Source organism: Diospyros lotus, chromosome 14 (assembly GCF_014633365.1).
Source record: "Diospyros lotus cultivar Yz01 chromosome 14, ASM1463336v1, whole genome shotgun sequence".
NCBI lineage: Eukaryota > Viridiplantae > Streptophyta > Magnoliopsida > Ericales > Ebenaceae > Diospyros > Diospyros lotus.
In genome coordinates, this window is record NC_068351.1 from 32339697 (window position 1) to 32366824 (window position 27128).

The 27128-nt window shown below is 38.5% G+C and overlaps 1 protein-coding gene across 3 annotated transcripts; it reads right to left on the bottom strand.

The window, feature by feature from the left end:
- Positions 1 to 762: 762 nt before the first annotated feature.
- Positions 763 to 20491, bottom strand: LOC127790335 (ubiquitin-like modifier-activating enzyme 5). 3 transcript variants are annotated; one of them, XR_008020753.1, is made up of 15 exons: positions 20272 to 20491; positions 19521 to 19589; positions 19310 to 19423; positions 18605 to 18733; positions 18165 to 18233; positions 16462 to 16614; positions 16257 to 16293; positions 15450 to 15532; positions 15111 to 15185; positions 13606 to 13680; positions 13155 to 13241; positions 12972 to 13081; positions 12683 to 12729; positions 8795 to 9155; positions 2272 to 8724 (listed from the first exon to the last, which is right to left on the bottom strand). XR_008020753.1 is itself a non-coding variant. In XM_052319794.1 (14 exons), the coding sequence occupies exons 1-14, from the start codon at positions 20359 to 20361 to the stop codon at positions 1019 to 1021; spliced, it is 1281 nt and encodes a 426-aa protein (XP_052175754.1). In that variant the 5' UTR covers positions 20362 to 20491; the 3' UTR covers positions 763 to 1018. The 3 variants fall into 3 exon arrangements, 1 of the variants encoding a protein (XP_052175754.1); XM_052319794.1 differs by lacking the exons at positions 2272 to 8724; positions 8795 to 9155 and adding an exon at positions 763 to 1161; XR_008020754.1 differs by lacking the exons at positions 19310 to 19423; positions 19521 to 19589.
- Between the last annotated feature and the right edge of the window lie 6637 nt (positions 20492 to 27128).

Here is a 27128-nt window from a genome sequence, read left to right on the forward strand (position 1 = left end):
TATGTATTATTAAATTTAAATTAAATTATTAGGAAATTACTAGATTAAAAATACTGAAATTTTTTTAACATAGTTTCAATTTAAAAGGAATTTTTTCATAATTTTTGGGTAACATATTAAACTTAATTTTTAGCTTCAATAATTGTATAACATTGTTACAATCTCATAAATTTAATTATTAAATATTGATATGACATTAAAGATGATTGAGAAATGATGAGAGAACAATTAGAGTGCGTTTGATTGCACATATTTTTTATAAAAAATATGTAATTTAATTATTACACATTTTTTATAGAAAACAATCAAACACTCTTAATTTTTCCATGAAAAAATATATATGATACAACCATTTAAAGTTTCTTTTCATGGAATTTATTTTCTAAGGAGATGAGATGATTTTTATTTTTTAGACAATATTACCTAAAATTAAATTCTAGATAATGTAATCAAACACACATTTAGTTCTCATTTCATCACATACTCTTTGCAACCTCTACTCTCTAAATCCCCTACCATTGGGGGGTTTTGCTTTTGCTTGTGGATGGAAGGAAAGTTTTAAAATAATTTCTTGTTGAAACTAAGGCACATAAAAAATTGGATGGGAGATAAAAATTTGTGGGAAAAATCAATAAGAACAGCATACATAAGTTTCAAATACAAAACTAAAAATAAAACAAAAATGTCAGCCAACATATTAAGTTTTTATTTTTAACAATACATAAAACAAAAAAAAAAATTGAAAAAAAAAAAAAAAAAGACTGAACTCTCTCAAACTTTCTTTTCCATAATAAGTTAAAACACTTGTGTGTGTATATGCATGTCAGAGTCTTTAACTATCGTCATCCATCAAAGAAAGCAAAACACTTGTCTGTATGTTTCTTTTCCATATTACATTTAATCTCTGGAAACAGAAGCATCGTCCTTTGGCTTGGAGGGCTCAGCTCCTCCGCATGTTTCTCCTCCTCTTTATAATGCATAATTTCAGTTGGGGGTAATGTAATCTGATTGGATAGAGTTAGGCAGAGTTTAGGGCATCTAGCTGTTTTCGAAGGTCTTCCAGGTCATCCATGGCGTCGGTTATCTCCTCGGCAGCAGGCGGTTTTTCAAATTCATCTGCACTTGGGAGCTCGTGAACAATACCTTCCGGAAGTGCTGCATCTGAAACAGAGAACCATATATGGGATAATAAAACAAATGCCCTTTTCTTTTTTCTTTTTTCTTTTTTTTTTCATGTTTGCTGCTATCAGGCATAAGAAATTGACATGGTTTCAACCTTTCAGTAGTGTTAACCAAAAGGATGTAGTAATGCCAACAACATATACATCAAACTTTAATCCTATTACATAGGGTTGAGTACATGAATCCTAGTTCATCAATCTTTTTTATCTATAATTTGTCATATCTTCTATAAAGCATTATAACTCATTGATGTAATATTATCTAAATTACTAAAATATCCCCTACGTGCTAGCAGTCTCGCTCGCCACGTGGATCGCTCAAGAGATTGACACGTGGCAAGTTTACAATGCGGAGTGGGGAATAGTATTGTACGACCAGTTAAAGGACATGTGGCAACACTTGTAGAGCAATCCAGAGTGGAGTCCAAAAAATTCGAACTAAACCACGAAACTCGTTCCAACTTGACTGGGGTCCCCGGGAGCCATGCTCGCCCACCTCGAGCTTTATCTCAGGTACCCTATAACGGTTTCACCTATAAAATGTAGGGGCTCTTACTAGGTATGACAAGTCTCCAGCTCTTACATTTTCTACTGTCCGCATTTACTCTACTGACTTGAGCATTGGAGTCCACCCCGAGGGATCCCAGCCCCGTTACTCTGTTGTCTTGCAGATTACATTCCCGAGGCCAAACATAGCCAAGTCCAAAGCTTCTACTCCCAAGATCCATTCGTCAAGGCGGCACGTGGTGATCAGTCTCAAAGATCATCATCATCATTTGGCGCCCACCATGGGACCGACATCCATACTCGCTAGCCTCTTCTTTCCCCGTCTCGCACTTCGAACTTCCCCTCCTCACCTCCAACTAAGTGTCAACAGTTTTTGCTCTTTACCATAACTCGCTACATGGCTCCTCAAAGGGACGTGACTCGCAGCCAAGCCGACGTCAATCTAGAGGCCACGACGCAAGGGAAGGATCTGCCGCCTCGAGCCAATCCAATGTCAGAAAATCGACTCACCAGGCTAGAAAATCAAGTCTAACAGCTAATCGAGTTGTTGACCGGATATTTACAACAGAATGAACAACGTCGTCTATAGGTGCCCTCTCATCGGGAGGAGCACCAGTCATCTCCTCCTACTAGGGAGCTTTGTCCATCCCACCAGTCAGATCAGGAAATCCATCCCTCTGAAGTAGCAAGATCCACTTCTTCTCCCTCGCGATAAGGAAGGATCTCGCAGGAGAAGCGGTTGCGTTTTCTGGAGCGGTAGGTCCAGGAGCTCAAGAAGGGAAGGAGAAGCTGCCCCACTTCGGTTTTAACCAACCCTTGAGTAAGAACTTCATGGCAAAGGTTCCTCCGGAGCGATTTTGTATCCCGTCCATCAAGCTCTATGACAGAAACACAGACCCCTATGTTATGTAGAGCTCTTCTCTTTTCACATGCTAGTGCAATCGGGGTCAGACGAGATGTGATGACGAGCCTTTTCGGTTACTTTGGGAGGTCATGCCTGGACGTGGTATTCTTGCATTCCCCATCGTTCTATCAACAACTGGGAAGAATTAAAGACATGTTTTCTAGCCCATTATACTCCCTTGAAGCGTCACCGGAAGTTTTTATGGCTTTGGTTAACGTTAAGCAAAACTAAGGTGAGTCCCTAAGGGATTTTGTGGCTAGGTTTAATGAGGCTTTGAGCATCGATGAGTTTGATCAGTGGATTACAATGGTGGCTCTCCAGAATGGCTTGAGGGCTGGGTCATTCATTCAGTCATTGGCCAAGACTCCACCTCATACCTTCACAGAAGTCTTTGCCCGGGCTAACAAGTACATCAACGTTGAAGAAATGATGAAGGTGAAGCAGGCTAAACAGCCTGACAGGAAGGAAGGAGAGAAAGAGAAGAAAAGGCCAATGGTAGAACAAAAGATTGACTATCGCCCCTCCCGAACCCGAGATCGTCTGGGTTTTCAGGGTGCCCGTGGAAACTCGGTGAGTTATATTCCCCTCAACGCAAGTCGAGTAGAAATTCTACTGGCATTGGAGGATAAGGATTATCTACAGCATCCTCCCCCGCTGAAATCTTCGCCTAACACTCGAAGCAAAAAGAAATATTGCCAATTCTACCGCGACCACGACCATGATACAAATGACTACATCCAGTTAAAAGAAGAGATTAAGGAGCTTATCAACCGGGGTTACCTCCATAATTTCATTGGTCGAGGAGGTGTGAGCTCGGGCAAAGTAGAGTCCAAGCCGAAGAATAGGGGAAGGTCCCCTACTCGTGATCACTTCCGAGAGCGAACTCGGACACCGCCCTGAAGAGAGGGAAAACAACCTGCCGAAGAGCTAGGACAGAAGTTTATTTTGTACACATTGGCAGCGGGAACAGTTCTCGAGCCTCAAGATAATTGGTTGGGGGTCGAGAATAGGTTAAACTCCACCACTCCCAATAATGCGATAAAGGATAAGGTGATCATCACTTTCTTCGAGGAGGATCTTTCAAGCCATCCCAACTACTCAGACCTTCTGGTGATCACTGCTCAAGTAGGAAAGGGAGATAAGGCAAATCCTTGTGCACCCTGACAGTTCTTCGGAGATTCTCTACAAAAGGTGTTCCTGGGAATGGAGTTTACGCTTGATCAGCTAAGGCCAATTCGACTCTCGTTGGTTGGTTTTGATGGAATGGTGATACATTCAGAGGGGCTGATCTGGATGCCCCTGAGGGTCGATAGTGGCTCTCGCAAGTCCCAAGTAACGCTGGACTTCTTGGTTCCTGATGTGTCCTCAACATACAATATGATCCTTGGTAGGTCTGGGCTTAATGCTCTGAGGGCGGCACCGAGCACGTATCACATGGTGTTGAAATTTCCTATTCCAGGCAGGATTGGCAAGGTAAGAGGAGACCAATGGCAAGCAAAGGAATGCTATGTGACTTTCTTGACTGCTACTATTGCAAAGGGGTCAGAGTCAAACTCAAGGTCGAATCAAGATGCTTTTCCTCAAGTCGGTTAAGGCCAGATAGAGTTAGAATAGGCAAGGGCCCCAAATATAGGAGCAGAACAAAGGCCACTGAGGGGGGTGGGGCAGAGTTCTAGTGCCCCTCCTAGCGTGTTCACCAGTTTCATCTTGGAGGGTCCGGAGGAGCCAAAGACCTCAGAGCCAGTGGATGAGCTAAAGGAAGTTTCGTTAAGGGAAGAGTCTGATCAGAAAGTGCAGATCAGTTATAAGTTACATGAGCCATTGCGATCTGAAGTCCTATCACTCTTACGAAGGTATCGCAATGTGTTTGCATGGTACACTAGACATGCCTGGAATAGACTTGACTATCATGACCCATCATTTGAGGCTCTACCCAGATTGTGTGCCGGTAAGGCAAATGAAGAGGAAGTTTGTCTCGAAGTGGGCCTAAAGCTATAAAGGCTGAGGTAGAAAAACTTATCGAGGCCAATCACGTCCGGAGGTTGACTATCCAGAGTGGCTAGCTAACATTGTTCTCGTCTCCAAGGGGTTGGAAAAATGGAGGCTCTATATTGATTTTAAGGATCTCAACAAAGCCTATCCGAAGAATAGTTACCCTTTACCCAAAATTAATGCGTTGATAGACAAAACAACGGGGTGCCAATTGATGAGTTTCTTTGATGCATTCTAGGGCAAATTCCACCGCACCCTAATGACTAGGAAAAGACTGCTTTTATTATAGACAAGGCCACCTTTTGTTACCGAGTTATGCCCTTCGAGCTTAAGAACGCCGAAGTTATGTATTAGAGGTTGGTCAACAAGTTGTTTAAAGCTCAGTTCAGTCGAAACATGGAGGCTTATGTGGATGATATGTTGGTTAAGAGTCTCTTGGCTTAGCAACATCCAAATGACTTGGAGGAGTGCTTTCAGACCTTACGTCAGTACCAGATGAAGCTCAACCCAGCCAAGTGTGCATTCGGGGTTACGACTGATAAGTTCTTAGGGTTCATGGTGCACTACTGAGGAATTGAGGCCAACCTCTCGAAGATAAAAGCCATCCTGGAGATGCCTCCTGCTCGAAGTATCAAGGAGGTGCAGAGATTAACTGGAAGGATGGCAACATTGGGGAGATTCTTATCAAGGTCCGCAGAAAAGAGATTACCATTTTTTAAGGCCTCGACTCAAGTCCAGAATTTCGCATGGACAGAAGAATGCCAAGAGGCGTTTGAGCAGCTAAAGCGGTATCTAGTCTCCCCCTAGTCCTGGCTAAGCCACAGCTAGGGGAGTCACTATATATTTATCTGGCTACTTCAAACGAAGCTGTCAATTTAGTTCTGGTGCGAGAAGAGGACAAAGTTCAGCAGTCGGTCTACTATGTGAGCAAGAGGTTGGTTGAGGCTGAGATTCGCTACACTCCGATAGAGAAGTTGGCCTATGCCCTAATCATCTCTGCTCGAAAGCTAAGACCCTACTTTGAGGCACACCACATTATTGTCCTATCTAGTCAGCCGTTAAGGCATGTGTTGGGAAAGTCAGACTTGTCTGGGAGGATGCTCAAATGGGCGGAAGAGCTAAGTGCTTTCGACATCAACTATCATCCTTGACCAACCATTAAGACACAGGCTCTCACGAACTTCATAGTTGAAGGCACTCTACCGGAGGATGAAGATGAAAGGGTTTCCTAGACCTGGACTCTCTCTGTGGATGGAAGCTCTAGCATTTGGGGCAATGGTGCTAGATTGTTGCTCCAGGGCCCCGATGGCCAGGCTTGGCCGTATGCCCTCCACTTCAAGTTCAATGCCTCTAATAATGAGGCTAAGTACGAGGCGCTTATTGCCAAACTCAGACTAGCAGAGCAGATGGGAGTTAGGGATCTAGAGGTATATTCTGACTCGAATTTGATTGAACAACAGGTAACAAGAGAGTTCGAGGCCCGAGAGGAAGTTATGGCCCAGTACTTGGCGATAACCAAGGATCTTATGGCACGATTTCGAGTAGTGAAAATCAACCATGTCCTACGAGCATAGAATGTCGTGGCGGATGCTCTCTTAAGGATAATTGTTTCTTCCTTCCCCAAGAATTCTCAGGTTATCTACATGGAGTCACTACCTGAGAGAAGCATAGAGACAGAAGCAGAACAACTTTGCTTGGACAAGGTAGAAAGTTGGATGGATCCTATCATAGCACATCTAATCAAGGGATGGCTACTAGAGGAGGAACAAGAGAGCTGAAAACTCAAGGGTCAGGCTACCAAGTTCCTACTGGTTGGCCCGGACCTCTACAAGAAGTCCTTCACCCAGCCACTGCTGAGATGTGTTGAACCTGCCGAGGCCTACTACATCCTGAGAGAGATACACGAGAGAATTTGTGGCAGTTATATTGGAGCTCAGTCTCTTTCCCATAAAGCACTTCAGCAAGGGTATTACTAGCCAACAATGATAAGCGATGTTGTGCAACTAGTCCAGACTTGTGAGAGATGCCAAAGGACTTCAAACCTAGTTCACACCCCGGCGATCGAACTTGCCCACCTGGCGTCGCCTTGTCCATTTGTCAAGTGGGGAGTTGATATCCTCGAACCCTTCTCACTAGAAGCCAGACATAACAAATACTTGATAGCAATCATTGACTACTTTACTAAGTGGGTGGAGGCCGAGCTTGTGGCGATTATCACTGGCCGGAGGGTAAAGCAATTTCTCTGGAAATCCATCGTCTGCCAGTTCGGTATTCCTAGGGTGCTAATAATGGATAATGGCACCCAATTCGAGAATCGATCAATGCAAGAATGGTGTCGCAAGTTGGGGATTAAACAACATTTTACCTAAGTGGCCCATTCTCAAGCTAATGGGCAAGTAGAGCTGATAAACATGACCATTCTTTAGAGACTTTGAGCTCGGGTTGAGAAAGCGGACAACTGATGGGTAAATGAGCTTCCCCCCAACATACTATGGTTCTATCGAACCACACTACGAACAGCTACAGGAGAATGCCCTTTTACATTGTGTTATAGCTCGGAGGCTCTTATTCTTGTCGAGATCAGGGTAACTAGCTACCGAGTGGAGCATTTCGATCCTGAGGTGAACAAGCAAGGGCTAAGGTGCAACTTAGACTTGATGGATGAACTCCGAGATCTGGCGTGGATTCAACAAGCTGCATATAACTAGCGCATTGCTAGGTACTACAACTGACGAGTGCACGTCAGGAGTTTCATGCCAGGAGATCTTGTGCTGCGACGGTTTGACGTGAGTCATCCTCAAGACGCGAATAAGCTAACCCTGAATTGAAAAGGACCGTACCAGGTGGTGGAATCGTTAAGTCTGGGGGCATATCGACTAGAAGATATGGAAGGCAAGCTCTTGAAGCATATCTAAAATGTGCAAAACTTAAGGAAGTTTTATCAATAAGAAGGGGAATGCCCCGAACCTTTTTGTACTCTTTTTACGACTAATGGCAAGACTTCGGATTCTCTCCATCCAATAATAATCTCACAAAGGTTAACAATTAGCCAAAGAAAAATTCAAGGGTCAAGAGCCCTAGGCTGTCCTCAAGTTAGGGTGGACTAATGGCCCGAAAAAACGCAAAGCTCAACACCCTCCTCCGCTAGGGAATGTCTAAAATCCAAGAGTCAAGAGCCCTAGGTTGTCCCCAAGTCAGGGTGGACTAATGGCCTGAAAAAACTTAGAGCCTAACACCCTCATCCGCGAGAGAGTGGCTAAAATCCAAGGACCAAGAGCTCTAGGCCATCCCCAAGTCAAGGTGGACTAATGGCCCGAAAAAACTCAGAGCCCAACACCCTTCTCAGTGAGGGAGTGACTAAAATTCAAGGGTCAAGAGCCCTAGGTCGTCCCCAAGTCATGGTGGACTAACGGCTGAAAAAAAACCTCAGAGTCTAACACCCTCCTCCATAAGGGAGCGGCTAAAATTCAAGAGTTAAGAGCCCTAAACCATCCCCTTTAATCTGTTAACTAAAAGAGGACCAAAGGTCGAACTAATTCCCCCTTACTGTGCAAAGGATCAGGATTCAACTAGTCCTAGCTCGTATATTCGCAATCAAGAAGTGAAGAGTCAAAGTAGAATTGCATTATAAAAAAACGAGTACTCCAATACATGATGTCGAAGGAAATACAAAAAGTTCTAACTAGAAAATGAAAAAAAAACTCAAGCATCAAGATAAGTGTTTTCATCGTCCGCCATCTCCGAGTCCTCCTCTAACTCGGCCACAATCTCTTCAATGGATCGAACATTGGACATGTCCAACTCCGGATGTACTCGTAAAACCTCGATAGCATGGGCTTGGAATCCCTTCCTCCAAGCCTCTTGTAGGTTCTGCTGGATGAACTCCTCCACCTCAGGAAGTTTGGTGGGCTCGGCATACTTGCGTTCGTATCTACGATTGAGGAAGTTTGCCTGGGATAGCTCCTCCTCAAGCTCCTGAATGCGTTGGCCCAAAGACTGTCGCTCGGAGGTCAACTTCTCTAAGTCCTTCCTCTGACTTTCTACTATCTCGTCCCTCTCGTGTAATTGAGTGTTTAGTTCAAGGGTCTTCTTAGAAGCCTGGGCAAAGCGTCCAGAGACGTTTGAGACAAACGTGACCACCTGCAATAAGCGAAGTGAGTAAGGCAGCATAATTGAGCCTAAAAGATGCTGGTAAGGTAAAAAGGGTTACCTGGGCTAGATGCTTACACAAGGCGGTCTCCACTGCCTCCGAGGAATGTTTAGCTAGTACTTAACGGTCAGCAGGAGTTGCAAAGTGGTGAATCATTCGTCTCGCTACTTGGATGTTCCGACTGAGATCATTTTCCTTCACTCCCTAGTTAGGAACGTGGTCTGGACAATATGGGGGAGAATTGGGTGCTCCAGTCAGTTGTCTCGAGGGTTGAGAAGTCTTCTTCCTCCTAGAAAGTCGGTTAGACTCCCCTTCCCCAACGGGAGAGGGGTCAAGGGGAGCTTTCCCCTTCTTGGGGGCACTGACATCCTCACCCTCCGCTTATTCTTTCCCCAGATAAAGGTTGTGCTCACTATTTTAGCTGCAAAAGACACAGGCAAGATGTCAATGTCAAGGAAAACAACAAATTAAAGGTGTGAAAATAGTGGAAGAAGAGACTACCCAATGTAACATCGAGCTCGGAGCAAGCAGAGTCGATAGACCCCCTAAGTACAAGGTACAGTTACATAACAATGCCCGAGCGCTGATAGGATTCAACTCCTTCAAAATTCGAATGTTACGAAGCTCATCATGTGAGACCTCAGGATCACGGATTTTTGAGGGTTGAAAAACCCACTCAACTGGCACCAGTGTTCTAAAATGCGCTAGGCGCTAGTCGGGCGCCAAGCTGGGGCCTAGAAAAACTGTTATTTTTTCAATTAAAACTCATATTATCCCAAATACACATAAATTAAACAAAGATTATGAAACATTAACATAAATTATTAAGTTTAGAGTTTAGACTCTTGACTTTGTGAAACACAACTTATGGGCATTACAAATAATATAATCAAATAAAGACGTAACAAAAATAACAGAGCCAACAACAAAATACAAAATAGACAAATCAATAATGCAACAAAATACAAGTAGCAACAACAGCAAGCAGCTGCTACAACAACGCTTGGCGAAGGAAGAAGATCGAGAACCAGTAGATGCTACAACAACAAGAAGAACTTCAAACTTAGATAATGGAGGAAGAAGATCGAGAATGGAGGGAGATGATTCGTGATGGCAGCGGTGGCAAGGAGAGAGCAAGCGACGAGTCAGGTAGCGCATGGCGCACGACCCAAGTAGATAGGTGGCGTGGCGCCTAGGCATCGATTTGACCAGAGTAATCAGCTCGACGCCTAAGGGTGCCGATCAGTAGTCAATCGCGACGGCCGCCTAGGTTGCCTTTTATAACACTTGCTGGCACCCCGAAACTGGCATCCCTGTCTTTTAGACAAGCAAAGAAAGACCTATTCTTCCATCATTTTACTAAGATAGGATTGTCAACGATGAACTGACGTTGGTTGAGGGCAGAGAAAGTGAACCGATGTTCGATCTTACTAGCAGGGACCACCTTAAACATTCTAAAAAAGAGCTAAACATTGGACTTAATATTTCCAGCTCGACAACAGAGAATGAAGGTAGTAAGACACCTCCAACTATTGGGAGTCAACTGAGAAGAACATAACCTCATAGCAGAGAACACCTCGACTACGAGAGCCGCGAGGGGAAACCTAAGACCAGTAACAAGGGTTTGCTCACACACAGTGATACAGCCATGGGGAGCCTGGTGGGCTTTTAAACCCCTAGGTTCTCTATACCAATAATTATCGAGAATAAGGTGATATTTCTTAAAGAGGAGAATCAATTCTTTCTCAGTTATAGTGGAGTGGTCGATAATAAAATCCTCAGACAAGTTCTCTAAGTTAGGGTCATTACTGAGACGAGACTCTGAGGGAAGATAAGAGGAAGCTTCCTTATGCCTCATAAGTATTTTTGGCCTGCGAAGGGAACCGTGGGAGGGACTAGATAATTCTACATTCAATTGCTCACTGCGAATGCTAGTACTCGAGGTTTCTAAGCCCGAAGAGGAGGAAGAAGAAGAAGAATATGTGCTAAAATGCATAAGATTAACTAGAAAGGAAGAACTGACAGGGAAAAAGAGGACAGAAGTCAGGAAAGGAAAACTAGGGCTGAGCACAAGCTAAAATGAGCTCAGCAAACGCAACCTAAGCTTGGAAAATCTCCACGATTCCTGTGATGAAAGCAGCAGGAAACAAGTTAGTCAAGCCAAAGTTTTTATACCCAAAAAAAAATAAAAGAAATAAAAAAAAAGGCAGTAGCGGGGCAAAATCCCCGAGGGGGATTGGCCAAGGCCGAGCTCGGCCCCTACCCCAGATGGCCAAGTTTCGACCTCGGTCGAGTCGAGATCTGGCAAGGCCGACCCTGGCCAAGCTCGGCCTTGAGAGGGCTTAAAAAAAAAAAAAGGAAAGGAAAGGAAGAAGTAAGAAAGGAGAAGAGAGGGAAAGACTAACCTCAAAAGTTGGGAGCTTGACTGCCACGTGAAGTAATAATTGAGGATTGGAGCCTTGGGCTTATATAGAGGGACACAAGCCCTCCAACCAAACACCCCTTATAATTTCAATATAATAAATGACTCTTTTTAAGTATGAGATTCACGTTTAACATACTCCTGCACATCTCGGGAAAAGTCTACACTCAAATGACTTCAGAAATTAGGCTACTCCTCGACCCATCATGATTTTCAGCTCGACTCAAGGAGTGGGGAGCAAGTGATGTGATATTATCTAAATTACTAAAATATCCCTTGCGCACTAGTAGTCTCGCTCACCACGTGGATCGCCCAAGAGACTGACACGTGGCAAGTTCACAATGCGAAGTGGGGAACAGTACTGTACGACCAGTTAAAGGACACGTGGCAACACTTGCAGAGCAATCCGGGGTGGAGTCTAAAAAATCTAGACCAGGCCACGAGACTCATTCCAACTTGATCGGGGTCCTTGAGAGTCGTGCTCGCCCACCTCGGGCTTTATCTCAAGTACCTTATAACGATTTTGCCTATAAAAAGCAAGGGCCCTCACCAGGGATGACAAGTCTGCAACTCTTACATTTTCTGCTACCTGCATTTACTCTACTGACTTGAGCGTCGGAATCCACCCCGAGGGATCCCAGACCCGTTACTCTATTGTCTTGCAGGTTACATTCCTAAGGCCAAACATAGCCAAGTCCGAACCTTCTACTCCTGAGGTCCATTCGTCGAGGCGGCACGTGATGGTCGATCTCAAAAATCATCATCACTCATCATACCTAAGGGTTTCTAACTAAGCTTTCTTCGCCTTTCTCTACCTATTTTACTCAATACTCGTTCCTATCTATCCACCCTCCTTAGGAGAGTCTCTATTTGTCTTTTCCTCACAGACCAAACCATCAATTGTGCTATCAAATGCATTAATGCCAACACTAAAAAAAGTGACTCCATATAGACAAAATCGATAAGATATACTATATAGCATACTCAATGGAAGTGCTCCGCATCTCATTCTCTGACCATTTTGATGTTTAATGTATGCTTGAGAATAATTGATGTTCCACCATCGCATTTGACGCTTGACATCTGGCTCACAATGAGTAATATCTTGTCTTACCCTTTTTCCCCAAATATCTGTGGATCCACAGAATCTATATCCCCCTTCAAACTGAGGTCAAGTGTCCGTGGAAAACGAGGTAAAATCCCAGCAGGGTTTCCTAGCTTCATTTGGAACTAGAAGTTATGTATGCCATAGGCTACCACATAAGGATGCTCTATATCATTCCCTGACTCTTTAACAAAAGCTAGCTATTAGATTAGTCATGACTTTACCTTTTGGTTACTGGGAAGTCTAGACTTTACTCATGGTCCAATAACTAAACTTGAGGGTAGATTCCAGTCCTCTCATTTGCTACCTACTGTTTTTGAGGGTTTAGAACACTTCTTCGCAATTTGATTCACTTCTTTCGTCATTGTTTTCTCATCTTCCTTTAAAGACAATCATTAGAAACTCAGAATTGGAAAATCACCTGAACTTCTGGCATGTGCTTTAACTGGCTTGTTATCATCAACAACACTGAAAACATAACAAGAAAGAGAGGTTAACATAACCGGGCAGCTTAAGCTTCTACATGAAAGTAATGAATGAGAAATCAATAAATTTTTTTCATACTTGGATTAAATCCAGGGAAGACTGAGAAATGGACCTTCTCATTGGTTATTTAAGCTCTCTCTCTCTCTCTCTCTCTCTCATATTTTTCAGATCCCGCAGTCAAGTAATTAAAACTAGAATCAGCCAGTCATCCTTAAGAAAGTCACCTTATGTTCCATTCATTGTCAGCATGAACTGGGCACTCTGTTGCCGGTGCTACTTCTGCCTTTGCTTTAGCTGCAGCATCCCTCACTGGCTTTGCAAGATTATATTCTTTCTGCAGAGTACATATCAATTCTACAATCAGAGACCAAACACCTCAAAAAGGTGTACCATCAGCATCACATTACCTGCCGTTCTAGACAAGCTGCATTGGAACATTGAAGGTTTGGCTTCATTTCCATTGTTGGGAAATAGTCTCTGAGAGCATTATATCCCTGAAATCAAGCAATGAAGCCAAAACTTATTTAACATCAAATGATAATGATTAAACTACTGATTTTTTCCATATAATTTTTGATAAATATTTGAGCAAAGTGCCAAATTGGCCATTGAACTTTAAAATGGGTCAAACAAGCTACAGAACTTTCATGAAAGGGGCCACATTAGTCAACTGTTGATTGCATCTAATGGCAATAAAACGGAAAGTTGATGATTGGTTAGCGCGGCCCCATTTATGAAAGTTCAATGGCCAATTTGGCACTTGAACTGCAGAGATATTGAACAGCTCAAATTTACAAATAATGTGCTGTAATTTAACAGCGCACAGAGAGAGAGAGAAAGAACTGCCATATCATTTACCAGGTAAGGTGAAACACGTCCAAACTTCAGCAAATACTTGAGTGTGTTTTGAACTAAAAGCCCAGCAACAACCCCCTAAACAACCAAAACAAATCAACATGTTTCAAATTAGAAGCAGGGTAGGAGGAAAGATGAAATATACACGGTCCAATGGCAACTCAATCAAACATTTCAAAATCAAATGACTGCCATAAAAAATATGAAGAAAGTACTTACACTCGAAAGTGACCAACTAATTACTCAAGTTCAAAGGCACAGAAAGACAAAAGAAAAAGAAAATAGCATCCCAAATGCATGAGGTTCCTTGCTTTGTGAGAAGGGGGGTTGTTTCTGCAAAGAGGTTGTTTCCACAACTTGAACCTGTGACTTAGCAGTCACAAAGGAGCAGCTTTACCATTGCTACTAAGGATTACCCTAAAAAAGATGATGATGATGATGATAAGAAAACAAATTATCAATATTGTAATTGGAAGGGTACTATTAGGGTGTGGATTGATTCTTTTTGCCGACTCTTTTCATTGTGGGGGGGGGGGGGGGGGGGGGTAACTAGCATCAGATTGTGATCAGACATTTCATGTGGCTACAGACCTCTTTCTTAAAACTTTCCTGATCTATATCAAGTGGCAAGTAATAAGGGCTGTTACTTTTGGCAAGAGCTTTTGCATATGTCAGATAAAATTGTCTGGAAGCCCCAGTCTGGGCATCACCCCCTGATTGGACAATAGGAACAATTTTATACTCGACAAGGAGAGGAGTGTTGGATTTGGTTGCCAACAAAAGCAAGGAATTCTCCATCTGATTGCTCAATGCGACCCCTTTTGAGAAAGGTGGGACTGCAGCACTTGGGTTTATTCTTACAACAGAATTTGAGGAAGAGAGATTGTAGTTGATTGAAACTTTATATATAAATTTAGTGGTGAGTCTACTACTCATCTTTTGTTTTCTTGGAGTTTTTGGTGTGCTGATTGTAGATGCCATAGGTTTTGGCATGCTGCTCCTCCTCATGATGCTTGAGTATAGAAAGAGGGAAACAACAGGGTCTTCAAGGGCAGAAAGCAATTATTGGCCATTTTGAAGGGTGTCCCTATCAGAATCATTCCCATTTCCATTTTAACTAGGATGAGAAGGGGTAGTTTTTTTTATTTATTTCAAGTCTCCTGTTCATTTTCTTGGTGACTCATTTGTGCCTGCATATTCAGCATTACCCTTGAGTCCTATATGTGTAGGTTGCCCTTTTGTTCATTTGGATACCTCTTCTAGCATACAGGGTCTCCCCCCCCCCCCCCCCCCCCCCCTCCCTCTCCCTTCAAGGCACCTCTTTCTAGAACATGATTTGCTTGTGTAAGAAACAAACATCCGATGTTACAGAATGATAGTGTGGAGTTTCCTTTGCAAATGTAATCTACAACAAATAAGAATATTGGACAAATCTTTGCCATACAAAAGGTCAACCATGTAGTGATAGGGTAGTAGCAAGAGCTTGGAAGATGGAATAAAATCATTACCATGGTAGTAGGTAAGGATGCAGCACAAACCCCTTCACGCTTAAGTGTCCGTTCATCTACTCCAGATGCTACAACCTAAACAGAAGAAAAAATCAAACTGTTTATTTTTTATGTCAAAGTCATCTATAAGTGTAAATTGTTATTTAGAAAAAAAAATATAAACTTTTAGTCAACATCCAATATATCAATTTCAACTGCATGTCACTCTCAGTATAAATAAAATACAATAATACCAGTTAGTCAACTGACTTGAACAATTCACAATTTTAAAATCACAAAAAAAAAAGGTTCTTGTTGCATATCAAAAAAATCCATACTTGAAAAAATAAGATAACCTACCAAAGGTGGTACACATGCAAAACAGGCAGTTTCTCCAGGAATTAGCAGTTGTATATGACCTGAAACAGCATCCTCAGATACACCTGCATAGAGTATTGTTGTCAACATTTTACAGGTGCAAATTAAGGAAAAAATCCATTTCATGTCATTATCTCAAGAACCACATTGAAGAAAATAAGGACATAACTTATCCAACATTTCTGTTGGTGGAAATTCCCACATAGTAACAGATGCAAATGCATTCAGACATTCAGATACAAGGGGAAAAAAAAAAAATCTTTAGCGCACACTTATGAAAGAAAAGCGTAGCTGTTCACAGCTTTGAAGGACCTATTACAAAGCTCGTGAGTGCTGAATTGTAAAAGCACACTTCAGCCAATCCATATGGTAAAAGAAACATGAAATAGCTAGGAGCTTTTGTGCATTTCCTTAATTATTGCAGGTTGTTAAGAAAACTATAGCATTCCCCAACTCTCTAAAATTGTTGTCTTCCTTCTCACAATTACTATTAGAACATATTTTGGCTATATATCCCATAACAATCAGATTTGGCCTTGCTCACCCCTCCCCTACCCCAAAACAAAATTAACAATGTTGTGGCTGGATCTTATTATCACTTATCTTAAAACATAAAATTATATTTCTGGTTTTCCTAGTTTCTCCTCATGTAAATCTCCATGCACATGCTCAACCACCACATAAATCTACATGAGCACAATATTCCCTTAAAACTTTATTTTGCATTACATCATGCCAGCACATTAATTAATTTTGGTACGATTGGATTGAAAAAACAATGTTTCTTACCAGACTCCATCCATGTTTGATTCAATTCGTTGCAAGCCTGTAAAATCACAACCGTGTTGGCTAAAGATTTCATACAAGATATAAATATTATTTCTCTCACTTATAGTATACATAAGAAAACAGCATTTTAATTTATTCAGTTGAATTGCTTCCCTAGAAAAACTGAAAAAGAAAAGAAAAACTCTGCCTGTTATAGCTGTCATACCTGATTTACAACCATCCTTGCTTCATAATTATCTACGCAGCTTAGTACAAGATCCACGCCACTACCTTCCTTGCTCGGGCAGAAGCTTTTGTTTCGAAGGCTTGACATAAAAGTCTCAAAACCTTGCAGTGTTGTGATGTTCAATGTATAGCTCTAAGGGAAAAAAGAAAAACAAATAGATCAGTTTCGGAAACAACCAAAAAATAATATCAATATCACTATATTCTGAAAGCAGAAAACAAATCAAATAACAGATTTGATTTGCAACAATAATAACAAAAGTACAAACAACAATGGTAACAATTAATGAAGCCTTAATCCCACTATTTAGGTTCAGCTACATGAATTCTAGTTTGCTAATCATTTCTATTCATGACCTTATCTTCTGTAAGGCTTTTATAACTCATATCATGCCTAGAAGTCTCCCACTAAGTTTCTCTTGGTCTTGCTCTGCCTCTTGTGCTAAAGACATATTACATTCCATCACTCTCCTCACCAATGTTGTTAAAAGTGTACTTCAAAAAAAAATGTTGTTAAAAGTGTGCTTAAGCAAGCTTAAGTGCAAAGCACAGTTCTAGTGTTTTTTCTTGTCAAAACAAAGTGATGCAAAACCCAAACCAAAAGAAACAAGAGTAATCTCGACTAATTGAAACCAATAGTAATATTCAATATTATTCATCAAAGTCTATCCTTTAATACTTCACTAAAGGATTATTTATAGACAATTAATGGATAGAAATCTATTCTAACTAGGATTCCTTGGTAATTAAGCTTATTAAGGTAATCTTAATCTAATTAGGATTCTAAGACATTAAAGAAATTAAAAGAAACTTGGGAAACAAAATATAAAAAAGAAACTAAAAAAACAATAAGCAATATTAATTTCTACTTTTCCAGTTAAAATATTGTTCTCGAAATATTCATCTCTATGATCATCATCACAAAGTGCAAATGATAAAGTGCAGCATAAGCACTAAAAGCGCACACTTTTTTGTTAAGCACAAGACGCACTTAAGTGTTCTAATTTATTTTTTTGATTTATTGTTTTTTACAGTAAAAAAAGAGTTGTTACTGTGTACCCTCATACACCAAAGCATGCCCATCTATTATATAAATATCTTGACGTGCTGTAGAAGAGAATGATTCAATATTTGGTCATGATTTTTTGACATGGGGTGCTGTTGCTGATAAAGCTAGAGTTGAAGAGTTTAGATTTAATATTAGAAGCAAAGGAGGCAATGCAAGAACTGGAAGACCAGCTTCAGCTTCTAGTTCACGACCAATTTGTTTGAAGATGTCAATTAGATGGCACGGGTGAGGAAGATGGTGAGAACTATAACTCTAGTGATGAAGATGACTTTCTTAATCTCGACTAAATCATTGAAAATGAAATTTAAGGCCTTCTTTTGTTTTCTTTTAGCATGAAATTTGTCTTGACAGATTCTCTAGTAATTCAGTAGTTATTATATTATCTCTTTATTTTCTCTAAAATATCAAGTTTAATCTAATTACAGATGATCTCATTCTATATTTTCTTGTAGTCGCACATCCATCAAACATCCTCAACTCAATTATGCCCATATTTTGCGTGTGATAGCATTTAATTGTCTAATATTCTGTGTCATAAAACAAAACTCCTATAACTGTCCGATAAAACTTTTCTTTGAGCTTTAAGAGATTTTACAATCGCGAAAGATACTTACCTCAAGCACCACATCAGGATTGATTTCTGAAAGGGTCTGAACAGCAGCATCAGTCTTTGTCATACCAACCTAGAAGATGCAAATCACATTGTTAAAAGTAAGTGAGTTGCACTATTTTTCTTTTATTTTCTTTTTTTCTTGTAATTTATAAGTTTACAAGGACACTAGCTTTAACAAAAATATATTGTTTAAAGATCTTCCATTAATTTGCATAAAAAGTTAAATTGCAACAAGAAACTTAGAGAAAATGGGTTTTTGGTCTTTCTAAAAAAAGAAGAAAAACAACAGCAACCACAAGCCTTAATCCCAGTAGACGGGGTTAGCCATCTTAACAAAAGAAGGGGAAAAAAAGCATAACTTTAAACTTTCAAAGCATATCATATCCAAAAATATAAAATATAAAAAAGTAATGAGAAAATTAAAAAAAAAAAATAGTGCACCTGCTCTGGACGAAAGAATAGCCTATTCATGTTTGCCAACTCCACTGTGTCATAATCATACAACAAAAGGCGGCCAATGCCACACCTTGTTAGCATCTCAGCTGCAACACTGCCTACACCTCCTATTCCCTGTGGAATAATTAGCATAAGAGCGTTATACCTTCTGGAACAATTAGTCTCACCTGACCTATAACCTGATGCATGGGATGAAAAAGTCAAGTCTTTAACCTCCAAACAAAGTCATTAGGGGTTCCAACCTCCAAGTAACATTTTTTCTAATATATTTATCCATAATCACTTATAAACAAATTTAGACGCGATAAAATGAAGTCATCAGTTGTTGATATGTTTTATCTTCTTAGTTCTTTGGATGCCATAAGATTCTGTTATAGAGAATAAACTAGTAATACATATAACTAAAAAACTAAATGTATGCCTATATCTTGATGGTTGCAAATAATTTAAACCAAATTATTGCAACAAGAATTCTAATTTAAACATCCATGAAGTAACAAATGGTGAAAAAAATTAGTATTGAACAGAAGAACCCAAATTAGTGTTGAAGCATGATAAGAGAACCCAAATATTTCTCTTCAAATTAAATACTCATCCCCACCACATACATAAACATGCACAACGATATGAATAAAATGAACATCATTTGGATATAGCAAGAAAGGATTATAAAAAGGGATTAATACAGACAACTATGGCAACAGAGAATTCTCGTATTCTTTCATAATTCTCCACAATACCCATCCTCTGAAGTGCCATAAGCCTGCTGTAAGGATTGCTATCTACCACCTCAGCACTCATAGCCTGTGCGAAAGATGGTTATTCATGCATTAGCAACACGGAAGTGACTAGTGAATAGAAAAACAAAAGTAGCTGAAAAAGAGAAAATGAAGAAGGAGACCTTGACTTTTGATCGCCGAATAGGTGCAGACTTTGCAAGATCAGTGAGATGTTCTAGGTGCAATCGCATCTAAATACAAAACACAACCAAGGGTGTTGGAAGCATAGTATTGAGAATATTCTCTTTCTTACAGTTACAAACTTACTAAACAAGCATATGATTGCCAAAAGATCAGTTAATTAGCAGATAAAGCAACACGTGCATGTAATATTTTCAGGGAATGCTCTATTTACCTATTCGTTTTTTTTTTTTTTTTTTTGTCAGAGCAGGGAGTTCTCTTCATTAATAATGAGACATTCCTCCCATCAAAAATAGATAATTTTGTACATCAACGAAAGGGAAACAAATGTACTGCGTCCAGAAAGTTAGGTTAAAGTTAAACGCTTGATCCCATTTCTTTTTCTGTGTTCTCCTCAGCAACCAAACACGGACGGAAAATTCACCCAAGTTCTTCAGGGTCGGTTGTCTTGAGAGGTCTCGCATTACCAAAATTCCAGAGAATTCTGACACAAAACAATCACTGCCAACTAGATCTAAGAAAATCAACCAAAAATATGCTTAACCAACCTAATGATCCCCCACATTGTAGTGAAATTCCAATCTTTGCTCACAGAAGAGATACAAGCGAAATAAGCCACAATCTCAAGAAATGGCTTCCAAACTTACTCGAAAGATGGAAATGATAATGAGATTTTGGATCATGAAGAAAACAAATCATACAATTGTACAATTTGACACAAAGAGAGAGTACCTTGTCGATCGACGAGCGATGAGAAGGATCAGGCAACGACCGTTCGAGAGCTTCGAGATCGCTTAACATCTCTTTCAGCTCAGCCTCCATCGCCGCTGCTATTTTCTCCGTCTGGCCGTAAGAATTTGATACTCCGGAAGGGTATTTCAGGGGAACCAGTCGAAGGAAAATAGTTCCCTGGAGGGGAACGACCTTTAGGGCTAGTTTTACTATGCCTTTTTTTTTTAAAAAAGACTTTTAACTTAGGTAGTGATTAAACTAGTTATAGTATTTACGTTACTATAATGTGTTTAAGCTGATAATGTGTTTAAATAAATATATTTTTAAGCTATCAATTAATAGTTATGTATTTGATTTGAAAGAGCTGATAAGTTATTACAACTTGATAAAAAAATAAAAATATATATGTTGTTGAATGATGTAAAATATTATCATTAAATGTTAATAAATTATATATAATTATTAAAAATATATTAATATAATATTATTATATGTGTTATATATGTTATATACAGGCCTGCTATGTTGCCCACTGGCGGGCAACATAACAGGTGCTCGAGGGGGGCGCGGGCCCCATGCATGTGGGGCCCGCCTCTGCACATAGGCCCCACGTGCATAGGGCCCGCGCCCTTTCACTGGCGGGCACCTGTTATGTTGCCCGCCAGTGAGCAACATAACATGCCTATGTTATATAACAACAATATATATTATTATCAATATATATTATTATGTGTTATTGTTGTTATATATACAAAAACGGTAGCGGTGGGGGAGACAATGCACAAAGGGCGACGGGTCGTGATTGATAGGGCGACGGACGGCCAACGGTAGTGAACTTGAAACAAATCGAGGAGACGAATAACCTGCGACGATAGGAGTAGCAGTGGGGGAGATAGCGACCGATGTTGCCGATTACAAGCGAGAAGCAGCGGGTGGGGGAGATAACGACCGATGTTGCCGATTACAAGCGGGTAGGGGTGGCGACGAGAATAGCTGAAAAAAGAATAAGAAGGCAAGAGACAGAGGTTGAAGAATAAGGCGAGAAGTGGGAGGTGTAAATTTTGGTATTGTTGGAAGGTGAAATGGTAATTCAATTGGTCAACTCTAAAAGCTCCAAAGAGCTTTTCTACAAAAGTGAGAAGCTGATAGTTTTTAGGAAACGCTGTTGAATTTGTGATTAAGTTATATGGCTTTTAAGCTATTAGCATATCTAAACATGTAAGAAAAGAAGTTTGCTAGCTTATAAGCTAAAGTAACAGCTTATAAGCAGTCAAACTGCATTGCCTTACCTTCCCCTCAACTATCATTTATGACACTTTTAACCCTTTTAATTTGTGAAATATTCCATTAACTCCCTAGCCCAAAATTCAAGAATTAACAAAATGAATCGAGTGTGACACTTATGTTGGAGTCGAGATTGATGGAGATTTGAGGATTCAAGTTCAAGTGTCGAAATAAGGTAACAGATGAAATTATTATTAGTGTAATCATATTATTTGCCTACTTTATCATTTTTTTCCCTTTAATTTGTTGATTTTTTATAGTTTTATCCATCACATGATAGACAATTTTGTTTTCTTCTAAAAGAATTATATGCTTTTTATTTTAATTTTGATATTTATAAATAAAATTATCTTTTTAATGATGTGAAACTCCTACTAATAATAAATACATAGACCAATGTTGTAACACCCAATAAATTCTAAATGACTTAGGTGCAATTTTCATTAGGGCGTAAGTGAAATCTCCAAAAGATTTAGAATACAGTGTAATTTCTCATAATTATGAGTGACCGAATCAATTGCAGATAATGCCCTGAAGTCTAGGTATCTAAGGAAACTAATATAGTATTAACGAGCATTTCAAGACAAGATTTATGGTATCAAAATAAATAGGATCAGAAATAGTTTTCGGTACAGTTGTGATTCAGGCTGAAAAATTGAATGGTCGTATAAGTCTTTCAGAAAATCAACGGAACCCTGATGAGATTTTGATTCTGTAAGTAGGACAACCCTAAGTTGGTTTTGGGTTGAAACAAAAGGATTAGCGATTAAATCACACAATTGAGTCTAAGTGTAAATTCTTAATTTTAGCCGAGGAATGTTGAAAATATATATATTTTTTAGTTTTCGGGGGTGAAATAAAGATTCTAGAACTTGTGAATCTTAATGAAATTATTGAGAAAATCAAGGACTTCAAGAAAATGACCAAAATGTAATCGAAAATCGAGAAGGGCTAAAGTATAATTTTCTAAAAACATGCAAGTGTGAAACCTGCAAAGTCGGTGGGACGACCGAAATCTTGTTAGGGGTAGGTCCATCATGACCTAGGTCGTTTGGAGGCTAAGTCTTGGCCGTTGATTGGCCAAGGGATGCTAAGGTTTTACTATAAATAAGGATCGAAGGTTTGCAAGTTTTGGGCATCAATTTTTTTGTGTTTTGTAGTGTTTTTGGGAAAATTGATAAGGGGCTTTTGTTCTTGAGGCATTGATGGTCGTTTCTAGAGTTTTTTGAGGGTTTTTGTGAGATTTTGAGAGAAATTTGAGGGTTGGCCAGAAAATGCGAGAGTCACCGAATGTGAGCTTTCGGGCAAGCTTCTGAGGGGCTTTTAGCCATTATTTCGGGCATCTAAAGGTATCAATGGGATCGACTTGAGGTGTAAAGCAAGGAAAAGGAAGAAAATCATTGATTGAAATAAGTTTCAAATCGTCGGCGATGAACGACTTGTCGGAGAAGACAATGCGCGTGTAGTACATGCGTGGATCCCACACGCAGTACACGCGCCTAACGCGTGAAGTTTGGGGTAAGATTGGAATTTTTTTAATGTTTTTAAAAAAATTATTTTATGATTTATGGTGTGAAAATTTTGAGAAAATGTTTGATAAGATATTTATTCTGGAATTATTGATAGAAAAATATGAAGAAAATAGAGGAAAATATGAAAAAATAAGTGTTGATATTTCTTTGAATAAATATGATGGACAAGGTACGTTAAAGCTTATAATTGAGTGTTAGTATTGAGGCCTGACACGAAAGTCAACGTTGAGCACGAGAATCAGGATTGTGCACAAAAATGGAGATGTTCTGAGATATTTTCTAGGTGAGACTTGGTTTATTTTGGGTGTTTTGAACCCAAAGTTATTTGGTTTCATACAAATGGTTTTGTTGTATGTAAATAGTTTAATCGATGGATTATTGATTTCATGTAAACTTTTTTAATTTTTAATTTTAGGGCTCTTCCTCCTTAGGGGCCCTTATGTATAAGCCTTAGTGGCTTGTGCCTTTAACTAGGCCTGCACATGCCAGCTTATGCACAAATCACAACCATACCAATTTTAAGTTAGCGAAAGTATGTTATGTAATACGAATTGAAAGAAATATAGAATTCAAATTATTTTCTCATACCTACAATAACAATTAGCACATTATTTGTTGATTAGTTTTGACTTCTTTTGCATGGCCATGTTGTGAGTTTGGCCCACGTGACTATATCCTTCATGGCCACAGATGGAGCCCATGCGTGCATAATTCTTTTCTTATCAAATCTTCACATATAATTAAATGAAAATTATTATGACATTGATTACTTACTTATCATAATGTAAATAACATTTAAATCACATCCATCCCACTTTCCACCAAACTCTTCCATTTTAATAAAACCATGTCCTCTTTTTAAGACCCAAAACACTAATCAAGTTTGACAAATGATTCAAGTAATGTTACAAAGATCATAATTGGGATGAAGAAACCTATACATATGTACATATGTGTATAGATTAATCTATAAGACTATTGCCACTACAGGGCCCTCCACAATGTTGTTGATATACACCACACCAAACCCTAATCAATTCTTTGGTGATATGTGACAATGAAATGAATGGATCAGGAAAATAGTTCACACCAAGAAACGGGTTTTATTATACTCTTACTCTTTCCTCAACTATCATTTGTGACACTTTAACCCTCTTTAATTTGTGAAATATTCTATTAACTCCTTAGCCCAAAATTCAAGAATTAACAAAATGAATCAAGCGTGGCACTCATGTCGGAGTCGAGATTGATGGAGATTAGGGGCAAGTTTGAGTGTCAAAGTAAGGTAATAGATGATATTATTATTAGTGTAATAATATTCCTTGCTCAATTTATCATTTTTTCTTTTAATTGATTGATTTTTTATAACTTTATCGATCGCATGATAGACATTTTTTCTCTCATCTAAAATTTCTTCTATGCTTTTTATTTTTATTTTAAAATTTATAAGTAAAATTATCTTCTTAATGATGTGAAACACCCACTAATAATAAATGTATAATGTTCTGGATCAATGTCATATAAGTTCGAATTGCATGTTATTGTTACTCGTTGAAACCTTACAAAAAGCATTAGAAAAATTGTCAATAAAGACTTCAATATCTAAGGTAAATAAAATATCTTATGCAATTGAATAGAATGTAACAAATTAATTCTTTGTTTTTAGTACCTACAAGAATGAGAAAGGCATTACTCATTGACTAATTATAACTTATCTTACAAGGTCAAGTTGTGGGCTTGGCTTATGCCATTATATTGCACAAGTGCAATTTTCATGTTTAAGTGATTAGGAATGTTACCCGCATGGCCAGGGAGGGTCGGCTCAAGAATTGATGGAGCTTAGGCGATAATTAGTTTAGTAGCCTTCTAAAAAAATATTAAAATTTTATTTTTCTTATTTTTTGAAATGTAAAATAATTAAATATTTTTTTTATTATAGTTTAGAAAGTAAACTTTTTTTAATTGACAAAATAGATAAGAGAAAAATATTTGAAAATATAAAAATTAAATAAATAAAAAATATGAAGAGTTTACAGCCAAATTTATAAATTAAAAATTTACTGATTTACTTTTATTTTTGTTTTTTCTTTAATACCCAGATCATGGTAGATTTCGCAGACGAAATTTTTGTCGTCCAAATAATCATACCCGACTGTAAAATGATCCATAAACTTGACAAGTTAGACGACATTTTCATTCAAATAAAATAATAAAATAAACAAGAATTTTACATATCAAAATGTAAGAAAAATAAAATTTAAGTATTTTATGTAACCCGAATTGAATGAAATATAGAATTCAAATCATTTTCTTATATCTACAATAACAATCGGCACATTATTTGTTAGTTAGTTTGGATTTCTTTTGTATGGTCAAGTTGTGAGTTTAGCCTACGTGACTATGCATGCATAATTCTTTTCTTATCAAATCTTCACATATAATTAAATAAAAATTATTATGCCATTGATTACCTATGTTAAATCACATCCATCTTACTTCCCACCAAACTCTTCTATTTTAATAAAACCATGCCCAATCACATCCATCTTACTTTCCACCAAACTCTTCCATTTTAATAAAACCATACCCTCTTTAAGATCCAAAACACTAATCAAGTTTGACAAATGATTCAAGTAATGTTACAAAGATCATAATTGGGATGAAGAAACCTATACATCTGTACATATGTGTATAGATTAATTTATAAGACTATTGCCACTACAGGGCCCTCCACAATGTTGTTGATATACACCACACCAAACCCTAATCAATTCTTTGATGATATGTGACAATGAAATGAATGGATCTCTCTCTCTCTCTCTCAATTTTATTCTTTCAGCTAATTTATTCCCAATCTTATCTTCCATCAATCTTCTTCCCAGCCCACATCATATTGCCATTTTCGGAAGGCCACAAAGACAATTCCAATGGAGCCCACAGCCCAAAACCCTACAAATTTTGTACCCAACTTTGTTGAGTTTGCTCTCTACACTTGTCAACCCTACCAGCTTGCCATTTCAACTGGGTGGTGGTTGTAGAGATGCTTATCCCTTCGCCTCCATTTGCATAAAATTCCCACACAAAAATGATGTTTCTTGTTAATTGTTAATCATACAATGAAGAGAAATTGAAAAAAATTTGATACTGCCAAGATTATTTGTTCATGACACGTGTCTTTGGGTCCTACTATTTACTCGATTATTTGTGAATATTATTATTTTTATAAATATTTGAACCACAATGTCTTTACATATGATCTCCTTTAGTGATTTTGTTTACTTATCACCCGTTTCATTTCAGGTGGTAACACTTGATGATTGTGATTTAATTTTTTTTTTCTTAATGAAGTTTAGACGAAGAAGAGTCTTGCTGTAATAATATAACTACTCTATTTTTGTTATGACCTAAAAGATAATATGCTCAATTCCTTTAGTTATTGTATTTTCTTAAGCAAAATACTATATACATGGTATTTTAGAAAATGAAAAGAGTTTTTTTACGACAAATTAGGTGTTTTCTTAATAGATGAATTGCATTTTGGATAATGTCAAGGACTTCATTTACCAAGTAAATATTTGCTTAAATAAAAGAGTAGATATTTTAACACCAAATCTCTCTCTATCCATTAAACCCCAATTTGATGGAGATAAAAAGTACGAGTTTGAAAGAAAATGAATAGAATATTTTTTTTATTCATTTTCGTCTTATTTCGTACTTTATTTCCCCTGAATAAAGAGAATCATCTTCCATCCATCATCTTTATTTCATTCGACTACCCCCCCCCCCCCCCAAATACACTATTCAATATATATTATCAACAAAGTTACTCTATATAATTGAAATAAATACATAGAAATAATATATACAATATACAAGAATATCATTTATCAAGTGTCACAAAATAAAAAATCTCATATTGTCAAACTTCAATAATCTCAAAAATACCCTTTTACGTAATGTAACTTATATTTAAAAAAATATATTAAGATTTAAACTTATAACCTTTTATAATAATTAATTTATGAACATTTTATCTATCAT

Excerpts from the sequence above, each read along its gene's own strand:
- LOC127790335 (XM_052319794.1), bottom strand. The coding sequence starts at position 20,361 with ATGGAGGCTGAGCTGAAAGAGATGTTAAGCGATCTCGAAGCTCTCGAA. Across the intron at positions 16,294-16,461 it reads CAAGGATGGTTGTAAATCAG|GCTTGCAACGAATTGAATCA; the intron begins GTATGACAGCTA and ends GTGATTTTACAG. Across the intron at positions 1,162-12,682 it reads AGCACATGCCAGAAGTTCAG|ATGCAGCACTTCCGGAAGGT; the intron begins GTGATTTTCCAA and ends TCTCTGTTTCAG.